The following is an 18,573-nucleotide window of genomic DNA, read 5'->3' as shown; positions in this document are numbered from 1 at the left end:
GTAATGTTCATCACGTGACAATCGGACACAATATTTCAAATTTCTCAGGGCTGGAATGTATCCAAATTAAGCGCAGAACCAAATTTAATGTGACGGTGTTTTCGCGCAGCCATCGATGAATGGGGCCAGGACCGCGGAGACTCCCTGTGCTCGAGAAGCTGAGGGCCCCGAGCGGTTTCCTAAAGAAATGAAACTAATACGGCGCTTGCTCTCCGTAGCGGCGGCGGCGCTCCCTGCACTTGAAACGGCCGAGCCGCTGAGCGCTGGCGCCAGCCAGGCTGGGGGCCGGCGCGGCGTGATTACAGCACTTATCCCCGCTCCTCCGCGCGACGCTGCGCAGGCCCCGACAACAAAGCAGGAACCGGACCGGGCAGGGCTCCGGCAGTGGCCGCCCCCCGTCGCCCCCCCCCCCCCGCCCACCACCTCACCCCCGCCCCCCTAATTGGGCACTATTACCCCTTGCGTGGCAGGCGCACGCTCTCCGCGGCTCCAATTACACGGGGCTAGCGGCGAGCTTAACGGCTACGCGCCGACGTCTTAACGGGCGCCTGCTTAGCGTCAGCCGCGTCGTGCTTTGCTTTCCCCGCGATTAATAAGCCCGGTGGCGGCTCCGCAAAAACACGCGCCCCCCCCCTACGCCCGGCAGGGTGCGGCTCTCTCCCTTGCCCGCTCTCCCGCCCCCCACCCCGTCGCCCCGTGATTGATGGTAGCGCCTCTCGGTGGCCCCCCGCGGACGGGGCCCCGTGTTTCCGCGTGCACCACCTTTGGGACGCCGGCAAAAGCCGACGGTTGCTTTCATCTTGGCTTCCATTTCGTCGGCCTGGTCGCCCCTCACCTCGGCGATCCACTCCGTGTTTTGTTGTCGACCGAGCACCTCCACGATTTTGTTTCCCTTCTCTGCCGGTAGCGGTGTTCCCGTCCTTTCTCGGACCTTCATGACGGCTGCAACTACCAAACCCTCAGTCCCCCCCCACCTAGCCCACCCCCCCCGCCATTGGTGCGATCTTTAAACGAAGTGGCCCAACGAGCTCAACATAGCCACTAGATGTCGCCAGATAAACTGAATAGTGTAATGAGAATTAACAAATTGCAGTGACCACAGGATCGACAGCATCCTAACCACACTCCTAGAACTGCTCCTCCTCTTAAGAGTAACTTATCGCTCTGGCAATATGTTGTCGCTAAAATCACATCGTTGGAAAACACTCCCGCTCCCTCCCGCCTCTGCTTGTGCCCCTTCCCTTGCCCTCTGACCCCTGCCACCACCCCCGCTGCTCCCATTTAGCCACACAGCCTGGCCCCGGGGCGAGAGCGCCGGGCGGCGTCTCACCGGGGTAGTCCTCCGCCTCGCTGCGCCCGCACGTCTCATAGCCCAGGTCCTGCACCTCCACCTGCACTCCCTTGCAGGCCAGGCTCGCCTCTCCTGCAACACAAACGCAGCGGGGATGTTGGCGAACGCCGGTGCACGCGCGACAGGGCGCCGATGTGGTCGGCAGCGCCACATCTAGCAAACGGTACCGACGCCGACAACTTAACTTGCGGATAATCATTTTAGGCCGAGTTAACCTAGAGGAGGCCCAGCTTGTGATTATACTGCCAGGCTAGGAGATGGAAACGCCGATTTCCGGTTTGCAAGTCCATTGTGTTGACCGTTATAACCACGGCAGCATCTGTGGCCGATACCATTCCAGTAAAAATCTAAGTTCAGTTCGATCTGGAGTAATCGGGGTTAAGAGCGCCCCGCCGCTCTCCCTGTGAGCTGGCACCCGGCGGTTGTCCGCAAGCGCCCCCGGCGAGACCCACCGCTCGGTGGCGGCGCTAGCAGCCCTGGTGGCGCCGCTGCCTTGTTCGCCAGCAGAAGCCGCTCCTCGAGCGCGCGGTTCTGCTTTTTGTAGTCCTCCAGGGCCGCTCGCATGTGCTCCAGCTCCACCCGCGAAGAGTCCGCCTCGCACGGCCCCGCGCCACCCTCGCGCTGAGCCGCGTCGGCGCCGCCCGGGGTGGTCGCGCGTGCGCCGGCCGAAGTCACGTAACCTCCGGCCGGTGCCGCGTGACCTCCGACCGCCGTCGCGTGAGTTCCAGCCGGTGTCGCGTGACTTCCTGCCGGTGGCGTATGACCTCCGACCGGCATCACATGGCCTTCAACCGATGTCATGTGACCTGCGGTTGGCATCACGTGACCTCCGGATATTGGCACGTGACCTTCGGACAGCATCGCGTGACCGCTCGTTAGAGACGAGAGGGCATCAGACTGAGCGGAGCGGCGGGCGGGAGGAGGGGCGGCCGCTACTGCCGCCGAGACCTTCGGCCTCTTGGGGACCGGCAGCCGCGATTTCTGGAAAGAAAAAACAACACAGCACGCAGAGTTACAGCCAGGCGCCAGCGTTCCAGCGCCAGCAATCCCGGCGGCAAGTCGCAGCCAAATGCTGCACCGCGATGCCAGCCAAGGCTGGGGGGGACAATCGGTGCCCGGCCGCGGTTACGGGGCGCGCCACGATGCACGACTCCTTCACCACTGCCGCCGCGACTCACCCGCCCGGCCTTTGACCCCACAACGCGCGACGGTGAGGGTGGCGGCTCTGACAGCGGTGACAGCGGTGACAGCGGTGACAGCGGTGACAGCGGCTCTTCGCCGAGAGCGGCGCCGCCTTCGCTACGGTCGACGGAGGAGGACGTGCACCGGTCCGTTTCGGCCGACAGCTGGTGCTGCCGGATAGCACCGAGCTCCGCGTTGAGGCGCTCGATCTCGCACGCCATGCCCACGATGAGGTCGGGGTTGAAGCTGCTGTCGCCGTCGACGCTCGTGTTCATCTCCAGCTGGCGCCGGAGCAGCTCGTTGACGCGCTCGGCATCGCTCAGGCGCTGCACCAGCTCGGCCGGCTCGGGTGCCGGTGGCTTCCCGCTGGTGTCCACGTCCTCCGTGGTGGTTCCCGTGATCCGCGCCGCTCCTTCCTTCCTTTCACGAGCCTTCGGACTGCGACGGAGCCGCCGCAGCTCCTCCCTGCGTGAGCACAAGCGTTGCGCACCGTCACCGCCGCTAATCTTACGGCGAGGAAGCCGCTGCAAACCAGCGGCGGGCGCAAGTTGGAAAGTAGTAGCTAGAGCAGGGCGCTCACCGCAAATCGTCGAAGGACAGGAAACCCTCCTCCTCCAAACACGCCGTGACGCCCTCCAGCTCCCGCTCCAGCTCGTCGTTTTGGGCGCCCACCTCCTCGAGCCGCGTCGCCGCCTGGCGCCAGCGCTCCTCCGCGTCTCGCAGACGCGCCCGGGTGCCGGCGAGGTCGGCCAGGAGCCCCTGCACAAACAAAGTCAGAGCGTTCAGTTGACTCGAGGTTGCCAGAGCCGCAACGCTACCACCACCATTGTCACAACCAATGCTATCACCACCACCACGGCCATCAACACCACCGCCACTGGGCACCGGCTGCTCCGTGCCAAGCTGTGCCACAGGTTTCTCTCTCGCTCTCCCCTCTCTTCCAGGATCCCCCGCCCTGAACCTCCCCCCCCCACCCATACGTCTCTATTCTTGCGAGTGTTGTTACGTTTTTAAACCATTTAGAGGCGCGACTGCAGCTGCGTGAATGCGCCGTACGGCATCACGCTGCTGTTGTTGCAGTCGTTGTTCATGCGCGTGGCCATCTGACGACCTCTCACCTCCACCTGCTTCTCCAGCAGCGCCACCGCGTCACCGTCGCTGCCATCGGAGCCCAGCACCAGCCGCCGATGGGACTGCGTCGTCTCCCTCGGTGCCTCCTCCGCCTCCTCCATCCTCCTCCTCGTCGCCTCCTCCATCCTCCTCCTCGTCGCCTCCGCCTCCTTCATTCTCGTCATCGCTTCCACCTCCTCCATCCTCCTCCTCGTCGCCCTCACCTCGTCCTCCATCTGTTTCCTCTCATTCTCCGCCTCGTCCAGACGGCAGCTCGCGAGTTGATTGGCCAACTCGCGCTCCCCGACCTTTCGCTCCAGCTCCTGATTGGCCAAGTGCAGATCTTTGAGCTGCGCTGTGAGCTGCAGGGCCTGTCAGGGTGACAGATATCATCCTCGTCATTATCGGCCATGGTCTATCCACTGCTGTGCCATGCGACTTCATATGTCCTCACGTGTCCCCATGGATCGACGTGTCAGCCGTGCTTCCGTTTTATTTAAATATTTAATATTCTGAGCACGCTACCACCGTCATGTTACTGAACAAAGAAAAATTCATTCGGAAATCTTGCAGAAACGGGGGAAGTGTCTGTGTCCCCATGCCTCTCCTGTGCACTCCCAAATGTACCCGGTTTCCTCAACGTGTCCACACGTGTGCTTTTCCAGGTTCATCCATGCCCCCCCCCACCAAAGGGCCTCGTGCGCCTGTGCCCCCCCCCCCCCCGTGCATCTCCGACACGGTCCCCTCTCCCCTGAGCTCCTGACCTTGTTACGGAGATCGGCGAGCGGCAGTGCGAGCAGCTCCTCCTCCAGCCCCTCCGGCTCTGCCAGCTGGAAGCTCATGTACGACGTCTGATTCCAGCCGCTCACGAGGCTGTCTGTGCCTGCGAGCGCGCACGGGCAGAACGCGCACGGGGGACTCCGGGGCTTCATTTCAGCTGGCCTGCCTGGGTCGGCACACCACATCCAGTATACTTCCTACCGCCACGGCTGTGGCTCTCGCCATGGCCGTGGACATATCGGATTGAGTAATGACATTCCAGGGGCATGGTACTTGTGCCCCTTTAATGGTCAGATTTGAAAAAATACTAATCAGCGTGGCAGAAATAAAAGACTGGCTCCTATCAGACAGCGAAAGAGCTAACTGCTAGGTGAATTGTAGATGTATGGTGAATATCTGGTGGATGAATGATTGATGTCTGGAGGATGAATGGATGAAGAGTAGATGTCTGGCGGATTTCTGGCGATTATCTGGTGGACGTATAGTAATCTGGAGTCTGAACGGTTGATTTCTGGTGAACACGTGGAGTGAGTGAGTGCGTGCGATGAGTGAGTGAGCGATGGTGGAAGCGCGCTTACGGGCCGTGTCGTTGTTCGCGACGTGGAGCCCGAGTCGTCCCTGAAGGGATGCGTTCCACCGCTGCGACTCCTCCAGCTGCTGCCGCAAACGATCCACCTCCAGCGCCAGCTCACGAACAGCAGAGACACCTGTGGGCACGGACACAGACAGACACACACACAGTCAATGATACACATGCACACACAGACATGGACACCCACAAATGAACAGACACGGATGGACATGCACACGGGCACACAAACATGGAGACATGCACGTACACACAAAGACAAAAGCACATGTCAACACGTGTGCACACAAGCAGGTAGGTAACAATCTAGCTTGACCAAGGGTGCACCACTCACCCACACGATCGCTCACCCAGCCACTCGCTCACCCACACGATCGCTCACCCAGCCACTCACTCACCCAGCCACTCACCCACCATGATACACACCACGTTCTGCCTCCACATAAATTTACACACCTGTCCGCACCCATCTTCACACCTTCCTAACTACTCATCTACCCACCTGCTGATCTACCCATCTGCACACCTACCCACCTCCACACCTACCCACCACCTACCTACTTGCACACTTGTTGTTATGCAGCATCACCTAGCAGCAGCGCAATGTCCATGATCTGTCCGCATCGGAACCCTCAGGGACATGCAACGCAACAATCCATGGAGCAACTTGCACTTGAGCCGATTTCATTGCTCCATTTCCACGATGGACGTGCTCTCTAGGCCGAGGTATTATTTCCGTATTCTCAGTCGTGAGTCTCACCCGGCGGCCGCCGATAACGACTTTGTGTAATCATGAACATCCCCCATTACAGGCCTTAGGAGCGTAAAGCTACCGCTGCGTCATTAGTTCAAAATAACTGCCGATTATATTGCATTGATCCACGTGATTATTTTCGTTCTTAACTGGTGCAGTACACAGCCTGGAGAAGCCTCCACTCAGTGGTTTAAGTGCTGTGAATTATTTCGATAAAACATCTGCACATATATTGGCGTCTACATGTCTGTGTGTGCAGGTACAATCCGGCAGCGGAATAAGGGCTGTGAATTTTAATTGTATTAATTCTACTTTGTAGTTAGCCAACAGTGGCAGCTTTACAGATGTACCTAATGTGGTATTTATGCCGCTGGCCCAGGGCGCTTGTTGTTGCAGAGGCTCGCGGTTTGAGTCCAACGACCACCCTGGTAAATCCTGCACAATCATTCGACTCGCCGTCTGCTTGAGAGTGGACGTGATAGAACCCCGTGGTGCCATTCACAGGAGTAGGCCATTGTGTACCCCAGAGTCAAGGTCAAGGTTTGCAAAATTCAGCAACAGATGATGAGCACCAATGCCTCGGTGCTCAACTGAGCAAAGCAGAAACTCAAGAGTCATTTTATTCCCAAAGGGGAAAAAAAGTGTAAAAATAGTCTAGAAATTATTTATCTTCACCCTCTCAACCCTCTGTAGCGGTGGCTGGAACACTGCTTGCCGTTGTGAATTTAATCCACGGGCAGGGCTCGTCAAGTCAAGAATCAATTTTCAATCGGCACTTGTGGTTTCTGGACACGCATTGCACACTGGGGCTGCGTTGTCATGTGACGTCAAACAACTGTTGTGCGTGTGTGAGCAGCCCTCAGGTGTGTGGTTGTAGCGTGATTGGCACGGAGCCCAAGTGCGAGGAATGAAACATCAAAATTTCCCCTCTCTAACTTTAGGGTCTCTATGGGCTTTTATGCGAGTCTATATGCGTGGCATAGTGTGGTATTCGTGGCATAGCGTGGTTGGCGTAGCCTCTGGTACAAGGAATTCAATGAGGCTTCCTGCCCATCTCTTCGTAGCCCAGCACCGGACCTCTTTGGCCGTGGGTCCGTGTGCCATTGCACCGCCTGCACTACATAGCTGCACCACTGGTAGTCAAGGATTTACGTCCATTCATCCCGCGGTGGGAATGCCCGGCTGACTTCCCAGCCAGCCAAGTGGGTGGTGGGAGCTGTTCTGTTGTGATTTTCTGTTGTGGTTGCTACGCAGGGGAGCGCGTGTTGGCGTGCGTCATCTCAGCTCCCGTGCCGATTTGAATGCTCGCTGGCCGGTGATGGGCACCACTCTCAGCCAGCCAAGTGGACTCACTCACTCACTCATTTCTTTGTTCAACAGCCACCCCCAACCGTACGATTGGGCCACTGCCGCAAAGGGCGTGTGGCCGCAACAAGCTCAAGGCCCCGATGTGGGTCCCCATGTCCTGTATCGGAGGACCCATTCGCTCCCCTCTTAAGAATCACCATAAGGGGAGCACAAAGCAAGGACAGGATCTTGGAAGTGTCACACGGGGCCTGGCTCTCTCTCGTGTACGGCTGGATGAATAGCGACTCACGAGCCTAAGTCTGGTTAGGTTTAGCCAGCAAAGGGCTTTAGTCGGTGGATTGATCCGATTGGCTCAGTTGAATTTTTAAGAATTCACATTGATTCACGACTACGAGGGACTCACACAGTGACTCCTCAGAGACCTGCAGACTCGCATAGAGTTCACGGTGGTTCACTGCTTTGGTTGATGGTCTGGTCAGGTTCGGTGATGGCATCCCAGGCAATGTGGGAAGGGGAGCGGTGTGGCTGTGCCAGAGACTTCTGGTCTCAATGAGCCCTTCATCATTCACAGCCCTTTATCGATCCACTGCTGGATGGAGGCCTCGGCACGCTGTATCAGTCATGAGGGTTGTGTGATCATACTTCACCAAGCTGGTCAATGTGGGTTCGTAAAGAGCAGGGTGGGTGGAGCCCAGTATCAGTTCAGATATCACTTGTCACGACTGTTAGAAGTGGTCGGAAATCGAACACAGGTGGCTGGGTTCATAGCGCAGTGAGCTAACTGCTGCACCACCACTCCACGCAAAGGGGCCCTTAACCAATAACGTCATCTGTCTCGGAGCCTCGGCATCCGGGGACAACGAGACACCCCGGGCGGTGCCACCGGGAGGGGCGTACTTGCGATTCAGTTTACACAGTGCAGTGGCTTTGGCCGGCACAGCTACAATGACTGGGCCAGGACCTCTGTGGCATGGGTTTTGTGGGGGGGTGTCTTGACCCCCACCTTGTTGAGCCACGGTGGGTGGACGGGGTTTGGGGTGGGGGGGATGCAACACAAGGGCGAGTGTGCCGTGTGAACTTGCAGCGTGTTTGTTTATTAGGGGTGACGATGACGACGCCGCTCGGCTCCGCGCGCGTTTACATTCAGGGATTAGCGGTGACGCGCACTGAGCCTCGACAGGCGACTCGGCTACCGTGCACTCGCACACACAGACTCATCCGTACAACTAACATGACCCTCCTCGGCCCCGTGTAAACTCGACAAGTGCAGGTCTTCACATGGACGTTCAGCATTCTACCCTCCCCTCCTGACGGAATGTGCTCTGTCCAATGTCCCAATGGTTTTTGTTTGTGTGCCATTGTGTCAGTCTCTCTGCAGCCAACACCAGTGACGAATATCTGAACGGGATCTGGGCCTCTCGACTCGGCCTCAAATGAGTACCTGGTATGGTGTGTAAACATCTCCACTGGGGAGACAAAGGCGGCCGGGCGTGGTGTTGGCCACCCACCCCCTCGTGTGCTGTGCCGACGTTCATAGGTGCTTGCTAATAGCACTTGCCCCAACAGTCTGTTCAGGCTATACGGGCGATCTTTGTCTTTGTTGTGTGTGTGCAATGCTTTGTAAAGTAAACAATCATCAAATGGAGTGAACGTAAATGGGCACAGGGAGGAGTTTAATTATCAAAGAGAAACGGGACATTCAACTACTGACAAACCCGTGTACCCGCCGTGCCTCCCACTCGTGTCCAGCCTGCAGCGGGACGAGGCAGCTTTGCAATGCTATTGCACTCGTAAAATGTTTTCAGAGAGAGACGAGCAGTTGAACACAATAAACCCGGGGTTAATTGGTACAGACACGCACGCAGACAGCGTGCGCGCACACACACACTCGACAGGCAGACAGAATCCATTAGTAACAACAGCGACGTCACAGTGGCAGGCCGCGCGCGTGTGTGTGCGTGCGCTTGGCGGTGTGGCTATGAACGGGTATGAACCCGTGCGTGTAGGCATCTACGTGCGTATGTACCTGCGCACTTGTGCGCGTTTGTAAACAGATCAACCTCCTAACAACATAAACAGTGCAATCATAAATTACTAAAACTTCACGACAACCCTCACCACCACCCACCTCATGGCCGCCACCTCTCCTCTCCATCTCATTTCTCTAAACTTCTCCATTTGCCTGGAATGGTCTGCATTAAAAACTATAACTGATCATCCGTCTCACCCTCGCGTCGCACCCACGACCCCCAACGTCACACCCACGACACGAAACGTCGCACCCACGACCCCTAACGTCACACCCACGACACGTAACGTCGCACATACTTGCTGGGCTACGGTCGAACGGAGCAACCAAACTACGGGGGCAGCCCGGTAGTCCAGCTGAGCGAGCGAGGCCCAGGTGCGCTGGCCTGGAGCCACCTCCGCTAACCCCTCAACCTGCCCACCCATCGCGCCGATCGGCGAATAAGGACACGACGACGTCGCGACCGCACGGCCGCTCGCTAAGCCTCCCGAGGGCGGTCGCCCCCCGCCCCACCTGGCGAGGTCTCCAGCTCGCGCGACAGCTCCTCCAGGTTGTGCCGCAGCTCGCGATTGGCGCGCAGCCCGTCCAGCAGCTGCAGTCGCAGCGTCCGCACGCGTGCCAGCTCCTCCTGCAGGCTGCGGCTGTGGCGGCGCCGGGACGGAGAAGTTAGCGTGGCACAACTCGGCGAGGACAATTTGAGTACTCACCGTGCGATGCTGCCGCTGTTCTTGTCAGGAAATCTAAAAGATAATTATACGACTCCACGCAGGTGATTACATCTCAGTCAACCCAAACCGCCTGGGTCTGTCCCGTGACCTCCTGCCAGTGGCGAGACTTCCACACTTCACGTGACGGCCTTATAGTGCACCTAGCCTGGCGCAAACAAAGTGGTGACATCCCCCCCACTTAATGGCGGTCATTGTTATTGTGTATTGCCCACTGCTCAAGAGGCTGTGTGCGAGTGGAGGAGGCTCATCAAGGACACTTTTGTGCAATTGGAAGTGACGAGCGGAGGGCCGGGCGGTGACAATGCAGCGAGATGGCACAGGTGGTGCATATGTCAGTCGTCTCAGTCCACGCCAATGGAGGTTGTTGTTCCAGAAGTAGGAGTGTAATAGGCAACATCTCACCACACAGGCGTGCGCGCGTGTGAGACACTCACCTGTCCGCATGCTGCGGCAGGGCAGCCAGGTGCTGGTACACCTGCTGTTCTGCGTGCAGCAGCTGCTGCAGCTTCCCACCCTCCTGTTCCTGCTCCATCAAGAGGAGCTGCACACGAGACAAAGACAAAGATGTACCTTCGATTAACATGCCTACATAAGGTGCAAAATAAGTTAAACATACGTACCCCGTTTAGCCGTGCAGATTGCTCGGGTAAGTGATGTTACCAAGGCCGGCAAAGTGCACGAAGAGGTGGTGTGGCCAGGGACGCGCCTGGCCGCCTTTTGACTCCCGACTGCTGATGTTTACACACCACACCGGGTGCTCATATTAGGCTGAGCTGACCTAGGAGTGGGCTTTCTCACTCACCTCGTGGGCGTCGCTGCCGGTCTCCGGTTTCGCTCCGACCGGATTCCTTGGACTCCTCACTCGCAGAAGCAGCACTTCCTGTGTCAGCCGGTGCACTTCCTGTGTCAACCGATCCACCTCCTTGTTCAAGAGCTCCACCTCCTGCGTTGGCTGAAGCGCTCCCTGGGATCGCGAGGCCTCGGGGGACGACGCCAGCGGATGCCGGAGGGCCGCTCGCCCCCCCGCGGGGCTCCCTCGCCTCCGAACGGCGCGGGGCGGTACAGTCCTGTCATCGTCAACACCCTCCTCTTCCTCCTCCTCGTCCTCCTCCTCATCCTCCTCATCCTCCTCGTGACAGCCCACATCATCCTCGTCGTCCTCCTCCTCCTCCTCGCCCAACAAATTCTGCCGGGTCTCTTTGTCTGCGGAGAGAAGCGATCAGAAAAATAACCCAATGCCTTTGTCATTAATCTTCACAATAATCACCATCAAGATATCGATATGAATTATAGTCCGTTGTCAATCCACTGCTGGATGGTCTTCACATGCCGTGGCAGTAACGGGGGTGGTTTGACCATACTTCACCGAGCTGCTCGGTTTCTGTTGGCAAACAGAGTAGGGTGCCCAGGAACGGTTCAGATGTCACTCTGTACGAATATTGGCCGAGGATGTTACAGATCTCTGTGATGTCATTCCAAACGAGCAGGCCATTGTGTGGCGGCGTCACAGTTCATATTTGCCAAATCCGAAAGATTACACCGCAAATAACTCAATCGGGATCACACACGGCAATGATAATAATCGTTTAGATTTGAAAGGAGCCCTTAAACAACGGATCTCAACACAACGTCGCCCTCTGCTTGCGAAGTGACCGCAGATTGCGTCTGCCAAACGCAGTGGCGCCTTCCTCCGCAGGAGCGGTGGCGCCGGTCCCGAACGTTGCGAGGCAACGGGCAAGCTTCTCCTCTTCCCGCCCCTCGGTGCCCACCGCTCTGTACACCGCTCCGTACCCCGCTCGTCCTTCAAGATGCGCAGCGTCTGCTTAAGCTCCAGCGTCCGGGGCGGCGCCTGCACCAGGGTGAGTAGCCGGTCCTTCTCCTGCCCGTTCTCCACAAGCCTCTGCACCGCCCACGCAGAGGCAAAGGGCCCCCGTGTGGCCTTTAACAGAGCGTGCACACACGCGCGCACAGCCATCGCCACCGAACCCCGACATGCAGGGCCCCGCGGTAGGAACGGTGGTGGGGGAAGGCGCAATCTTGAGACGGGGTTGGTTGAATGTAGACGCTATACTCATTTGCTGACACAAATGTAATTGAGTCATTCAATAACATATTCTCTCACTGTTATTTATTCACTCACCCTTATAATCATACATTCATTTGCACACCCATTAATGCATTCGCTCATCTGCACACACACACTCGTACACGCATTCACTCATCGTTCCGTCTCCGCGAAAGACGCACGTGTATGATGGAGTCCTTCTCCTGCAGCACGGCATGGAGTCGTCCCAGTTCCACGTGCGTCAACGTCTCCCGGCCCGGATCCCCCTCCTTCACCCTCTCCGCGTCTCCCTCCCTCTCCGTCCACCGCTCTCCCCCGGCCTCTGCCAGCCGGCGCCGGAGCTGCTCCATCTCCCGCTGCTGGCGCGCCCGCTCGGCGCGCTCGGCCTACACACAACGGCAACGGGCGAGACCAAAAAGAAGAAGCCGTGACACATTTAGGCAGATGGCCGAGTGGCACAGAGGTCAGGGATGCCGAGCCGGTGCTGCCGAGTGCCTGGGTTCGACTGGGTTCTCAAGAACCAGGTTCCCAATAACCGGATTCTAAAGAGCCGTGAGTTAATGACCCAAACACCAATGACTGCACACAACGAAAAATAAACCCCATCACATTCAAGCCATTAGGCAATTAATCTGGCCAAATACGAGTTGAACGATCATGCGACGGACACGACTCTTGTCTGGCAGTGGGTGGGAGTGCCGCCCTCGACTTCGCCTCAGGACGCGACGGCGATAGTGCGATTGGGATAATCGTGGGGAATTCTCGTTCGGCTGAGAGCGGCGACATCGGTGGTGGCCCCTGCATTGATTGGGCGTGCCTGCGTCCCCCCCCCCTCGCTAGCAAGCGCGGGACCTAGCGAGCACGCAACGAAGCGAGCGAGCGAGCAGGAGGGGATCCTGACCTCCAGGCACTCCTCCTTGTCGCGCAGCTGCGCCAGCAGCTCGGCGAGCCGCCGGCCCTCGCGCGGCGCGTCGCCGCCTGGGCGCCCCCCCTCGGACAGCGCCTGCTCCAGCAGACGCTCCTTGTCGGCGAGGCGCTCGGTGAGACGGCGCACGAGTTCCTGCGCCCCCACCTCGGCCCGCTGCAGCAGGGCCTGGCGCGCCGCCTGGTGCATGTACACAGATACACACACACGGATACAAGGGCTCATAGATGACAGTCGCTGAATGGGTTTGCGTGAGTGTAGGCGTGTGTATCTGTGTGGATGTGTCTATGCCCAGTGGGTATCTGCTTGTATCGTTGTGTATGTACGTACGAGTGCGTGCGTATGTGCACGTACACGAGCGCGCGCGTACGGGCCGTGCGTGCGTATTTGTACGAGGGCGAGCGTGCAACCGTGCCAACGCGGGCGGCGTCGCACCTCCAGCTCGGTCTCGCGCTGCGCCAGCAAGGCGCGGGCCCGCTCCGCGTCCGCCAGCGAGCCGTCCAGCGCCTCCCCCGCCTCGTCGCGTGCGCGTCGCGTCTCCTTCAGCGCCGACGCCAGCCTCTGCAGCTCCGCGTCGCGCTCCCGCATCAGCTCGTCCAGACCCTGTTCGCGCCAGCGCCACCGCCGCGGTCAGGGAGCCGGCGTCGGTGACGGCGGTGGTGAGATGGTGACGATGACGACGGCGACAAGGTCGCGACGGGTGGAGACGACGTGAGGGAGCGCGTCCGCAGGCACGGACGAGAGGGTGAGCGGGCGGCCGAGTGGGTGAGCGGGTGAGAGGGTGGCCGAGTGGGTGAGCGGGTGGGTTGATGGGCGAGCGAGCGTATGGGTGGCGTCGCTTGCCTGGATCGTCTCGTCCTTGCCGGCGAGGAGGGCACGCAGGCGCTCCAGGTCGCGCGAGCGCTCCGCCAGCTCCCGCCGCAGCTCCACAATCTCCGCTTCCTTGTGCTGCAGGGCCGCGCTCCTCGCCTCGTCCGCTCTCTACGCGGCACACGGGCACCGGCGGACGTCACGGTTACCGCCGGGAAAGCACCACCTCCTGTCGACGGCCACGGTTAGCGACTCGTTGCCGCCCCCTTACCCCCCCATCCCCCGCCGCTCCCCCCCACCACCCCCCTGTTGTAAGCACTTGGTGATAAGTTGCTATTCCTCCATAAGATGTCATCACCTGGCATCGAGATTCCAGTTTTTAATTCATGATTTTTCTTTATCCTTGAGTGGGATGACGTAACCTTGCTGTAGCATATCTCAGAAATCTATTTAGTAAAATAAACATATGGTTTATAAATCGGTGGTATTGATTCACACTCCGAGTGTGTTTGTACACACGTGTGTGGGGAGCGTTGGCACAGCGATTAGCATGCTGTGCGACTAACCCGGCGACCTGAGTTTCAGTGACAAATATCCCTTCGGTCGACTCGAAATACCTGGCATGTGGCGTCCAAAACATTATAATTAGGAAGACAAAGGCGGCCGGGACGTGGTGCTGGCCAAACCACCCACTCATGCACTGTCAGCCTTCACAGGTGCTCGCGAGCAAGCCCTTGCCCCAACAATGAACGTGACCTACACAGGGGATCTTTGTCTGTGTGCACGTGCGCGAGCAAACAGGGAGCTCTGCACCTCCAGCAGCTGGTGCTGCTCGTTGAGTCGCTGCTGCAGGGCGGCGATGAGGGCGCCCTTCCCGTCGGGGAGCTGGTCCGAGCCTCGTAGGAGCTCCGTGTACTCCTGCACAACCGCACAACCGCAATCAAACGACCACACAAATCAAACAACCCGTGAAGGCTCCTGCCATAGCGCCACCGCTGCGGTGGGGACGCAAGGCCTTTGATGTTGCTCTCATTCTGGTTCTATGTCAGTTGTGCCTTGACATCGACACGTTTCCCTTCGGACATGTCAGAGCAAGCAGCGGTCCACCGTCTCCCCGTGCTACACAACGCCGGGAACTGGAAGGTACCGCCTTGTAACCACCTCCGCGTGTGGCCAAGTGACAAACCACATTTCTCACGCATGGTCACTGTCGACCGGGCTGGGACCATCCACTCGTTGCCCTCGGGTCACGCAGCAGAGACCGGTCCCTCGCCTCAATCAATCGGCGGTATCACCTTACCGTCTCCGACAAGGCCGTTAAGAACCGCGGCCGTACCTGCAGCAGGCGGTCGCGGTCGGCCAGGCTGTCGGTGAGCCTGCGCACCAGCAACTCGTGCGACGCCAAACGGTGCTCACAGTCGCGCCGGTGCGACTCGTGCTCCTGCACCAGCTCCAGTTCCCGCTCACGCCGCTCGCGCTTTGCATGCTCCAGCTCCGAGCGAAGCTCCTGGGAAGAGATGGCGATGCAGGGGGAGGAGGAAGAGGAGCGACGACGCTCGGTGAGAATGAGGGAACATGTGGCGTCGGTCCGCCCACGAGCTTTAATAGTTGCTCGGAGTATGTCACTCACTCATTCACGCAGGCACAGCCAGACAGCGGCTCACCTGCATGCCCCGCTCCGCGCGCTGGCGCTCCAGCATGGCGCCCTCCTTCTCTTCCTCGGCGGAATCCCTCTGCGCCGTGGCGTCAGCGAGGCGCTCATCGGCACGGCGCAGCGCCCGCTGGGCACGCTGTGTCTCGGTGAGCGAGCGCTGCGTGGCCGCGCGCAGCTCGCACAGCTCCTCTTCCTTCTGCGTAAGCAGCGCGTGCTGTTCCTCCGCTCCCTGCGGGGTCGGGGCCGAGGTCACGGGGTCAAAGGCCAGGGTAAGGCTCGGCTTGACGGTTTAATGGCATGGTGCAGGTTCAATTTGTAAAGCTTTCCGACTACGGTTGAAACCATTAACATCGGCTCCGTCCGTTTGTCGGTCGGTCAGTCTGTCCGTCCGACCGTCCATCTGTCTGTCTGTCCACGTGTCCGCACGTCCGACTGCCCGTAAACAGGGGGACACTATGAATCCACTATAAACACAAATAAAGTAGAGAGCTGTGTGGCTATTCGGGATACGACTTCTTGAAGACCGGCTACATGGGTGAGTCGCCCAAAACCAACCCGGGCACAACAGTTACATTACTCGGGCGATAATAATCCTAATTGCACCAAGAACTGTACCAAGTGTTTCGCCAACAATAACACGGCTGTTCATGCTGCTGCTAATGACGGTGCCGATGACTTGATGATAATTATGAAGATGATTGTGCTCTTATAACTACTCCTGCTGTTGTTGCAGACGGTGTTGCAAATTAAAATACTGCTGCTGATACTGCTGCCGCAGCTGATGCGAGAGTTGTGTACACTCGCTGAGTATGACGCACGTGGAACTTCTGCAGCTGGGCCTTGTGCGTGGCGTCACGCGCCTTCACCAGCGCCGCGTCGCGGTTCTCCAACTCCTCGCACAGCTCCGAGATCTGAAACAGCGGCAGCGACACCAGGATCGGCAACGGCAAAGACGCCAGCACCGGCGGTATGGGGATGGGATGGGCAGGGGCGGCGGCATCCGGCCCCGTCGGGGTGCGTGGTGGTGCGAGCGATGCTCGAGACACATGGGTGCGTGGGCATCGTGTTTGCTGTAAAGCGCTGACGCTGCGGTCGTGCGGTGCGCGTGTTGAGCGGCGTGCATTTAGGCCACACGGGGTGTGCGTGCCAGGTGTGGCCGCTGCCTGTTTCTTCGCGGTGTGTTTGAAGGTATGTGCGCGTGTCCGTGTGTGTGCACGTGTGTCTGGTGCATGTCTGTAAAGTTGGAAGTGTGGGGCTGTGGTGTCTGAGCGAAGGGGGCCGCATGCGAGCACCGGGCGCATCACCGCACACCTCTTTGTCCTTGGCCTTCATGGCGAGCGAGAGGCCCTGGATGGCGCGGTCTCGCTTCAGCGCGTTCTGCTCCTGCGTTCGCAGCTCCGACGCCGTCTCCGCCAGCTTCTCCTGCAGCTCCTGCCGTGGCAGCAGAAGCAACTCCCTCAGATAGGGGGACCAGGCCTTCGTTTCTCACCTCGGTATTCTCCGGTTCACCAACCCCAATGGATACGGCTCTAGTTGAGGCCTTTTACATCTGTGAGTGTCTGTGTATGAGCATCTACACGAGTCTATTCAAGCCTATGTGGTTCTATACTAGTCGATCAGTCTCCATGCCAGTTTATGGGTCTTTTTGGAAGTGTACGGATTTTAATGAAAGTCTACAGGGTTTAACACGTAGGCTCTACAGGGTTCCATGCAAATCTATAGGTCTCCATTTGAATCTATGGGTCTCTATGTTAATCCTCACTGATAATATTGCCCGGGTCGTTGATAATCCAGAATATGTGGCAAACAACTTGTTGCCAAGGCCACCACATAGTCACCGATTTAAAGCAGCCCTGATGGTAGCCCAGCACCACAGTCCACCAGTTAACTTCTCACGCTATTGCTTGGCAGAACACAAATCTGGCCATCTCCCGACAGCAACGCCACTGGGGACTCTGCTGGTGACCTTGCGACCGTGTGACCGGCGGCGGACCCTGCAACGCACCTTGCCGGCACTCTCCAGCTGGCGCACGTGCTCCTGCAGGTCCCTCGCCTCCGCCTGCGCCTTCGCCAACGCGGCCGCCATCTCCCCGGCAGAGCGCTGAAGCCGCCCGGCCTCCTCCTCCCGCTCCTCGGTCATCTTCTGTGGAACGGCGATAATAATAATGACGACCTGGCCAAATATGTGTCTCAAGACCCTTCACCACCCGATAGCGCCAAATAAGTAAAAGTGTCATGCGGTGTGCAAATTTTAAACAAGGCGCCAATTATTTGGTCCAATCCTCGGAAAGTTAATGAACAATCCTCACAAGCAAATTTGTGATGTAATTTCAAGCGAACAGTTATAGAATTGATGTATGCACCCAAGCGTGCGAACACATGCATATGCAGGCACTCACGTTATGTACGGCCAGAAAGGCAAAATCACTTAGGTCACTGGGACCACAACACTCACACTCAACACGCAAACACACACAAACGCACGCACGTGCTCATGAGCACACGCGTGCACGCACGCCCAGGCACGCGCGCAAACGCCGCTCTTGACCCACATCGTTCGTTCAAATTAAACAACGACAGAAAGTGAGCAAGGAGACCGAGCGGGGAGGCAAGATTAGTGCCGTTTGGATAGGTTTTCTTAACGAGCTTCCTGGGAATGGCCCCGACGCATTTACGGCCCCATTAGGAGTTTCCCGTGCTCCCTCCGCTAGCCCCGCTAGACCCGGCTCTCCCTCTATCCGCGCGCACAGCTCTCATTTCGGTGATCCATCAGCCGGCACCGCACGTGCCGGGGCTTTACAAGCGTGCCGCCGCCACCACCACTCCCCACTCACTCACCCAACATTTAACAGGGGTCAGAGGTCGCATTCCCCGGGCCGCTAAGCTCCCCCAACCCGTCGACTGTGCTGCGACCCCACGGGGCTAGGGGGGTGCCACAGGTGTGTGGCATTTCCTGAGCCGGCGGTGGAGGTGACAGAGCGGGAGTGGCGCTACCTCCGCCACTGCCACCTCTGCCGCCGTCGTCGCTCGGGTTACGTACAAGCCGGATCAATTTTCCCCCCGGCCACTCCAAGTGACGGCAGTGCCCCCGCCCCCCGCCCCCCACCACTGGCGCTGGGAGTGGAGGTCCCTGGCTCGACTTCCCCTGAGCGGTGACGTGGCGGAGCGGTCGTGCGTTGGCCGCTTGCAGCAAAGGGTCGTGATGTGAGCCGCCCCTGGTTAACGCCACAGGCGTATTGTGTGTATACCAAGCGTAAAAACACACGCGCTCTCTGCGTCAGAGTAGAC

General features: G+C 58.7%; 1 protein-coding gene across 9 annotated transcripts in view; it reads right to left on the bottom strand.

Annotated features, from left to right (window-relative positions):
- LOC144937791 (uncharacterized) overlaps positions 1-18,573 on the bottom strand; it is a 63,586-nt gene that overhangs the window by 14,743 nt on the left and 30,270 nt on the right. For 7 of the 9 annotated variants that reach the window (XM_078865253.1, XM_078865254.1, XM_078865245.1 and 4 more), the window contains 21 exons: positions 17,291-17,428; positions 16,597-16,716; positions 16,104-16,196; positions 15,296-15,514; positions 14,968-15,138; positions 14,445-14,549; positions 13,665-13,802; positions 13,257-13,424; positions 12,798-13,001; positions 12,079-12,282; positions 11,623-11,731; positions 10,634-11,034; positions 10,266-10,372; positions 9,617-9,744; positions 5,002-5,130; positions 4,408-4,526; positions 3,652-4,014; positions 3,114-3,292; positions 2,530-2,998; positions 1,804-2,332; positions 1,331-1,423 (listed from right to left, as the gene is read on the bottom strand). In XM_078865253.1, coding sequence (XP_078721379.1) covers positions 1,331-1,423; positions 1,804-2,332; positions 2,530-2,998; positions 3,114-3,292; positions 3,652-4,014; positions 4,408-4,526; positions 5,002-5,130; positions 9,617-9,744; positions 10,266-10,372; positions 10,634-11,034; positions 11,623-11,731; positions 12,079-12,282; positions 12,798-13,001; positions 13,257-13,424; positions 13,665-13,802; positions 14,445-14,549; positions 14,968-15,138; positions 15,296-15,514; positions 16,104-16,196; positions 16,597-16,716; positions 17,291-17,428 — 4,186 coding nt within the window. The remainder of the gene's footprint in view (positions 1-1,330; positions 1,424-1,803; positions 2,333-2,529; positions 2,999-3,113; positions 3,293-3,651; positions 4,015-4,407; positions 4,527-5,001; positions 5,131-9,616; positions 9,745-10,265; positions 10,373-10,633; positions 11,035-11,622; positions 11,732-12,078; positions 12,283-12,797; positions 13,002-13,256; positions 13,425-13,664; positions 13,803-14,444; positions 14,550-14,967; positions 15,139-15,295; positions 15,515-16,103; positions 16,197-16,596; positions 16,717-17,290; positions 17,429-18,573) is intronic. The other 2 variants (XM_078865248.1, XM_078865249.1) reach the window with 2 other exon arrangements.

Source organism: Lampetra fluviatilis, chromosome 20 (assembly GCF_964198595.1).
Source record: "Lampetra fluviatilis chromosome 20, kcLamFluv1.1, whole genome shotgun sequence".
NCBI lineage: Eukaryota > Metazoa > Chordata > Hyperoartia > Petromyzontiformes > Petromyzontidae > Lampetra > Lampetra fluviatilis.
This window is presented reverse-complemented; position numbering and strand designations above follow the sequence as displayed.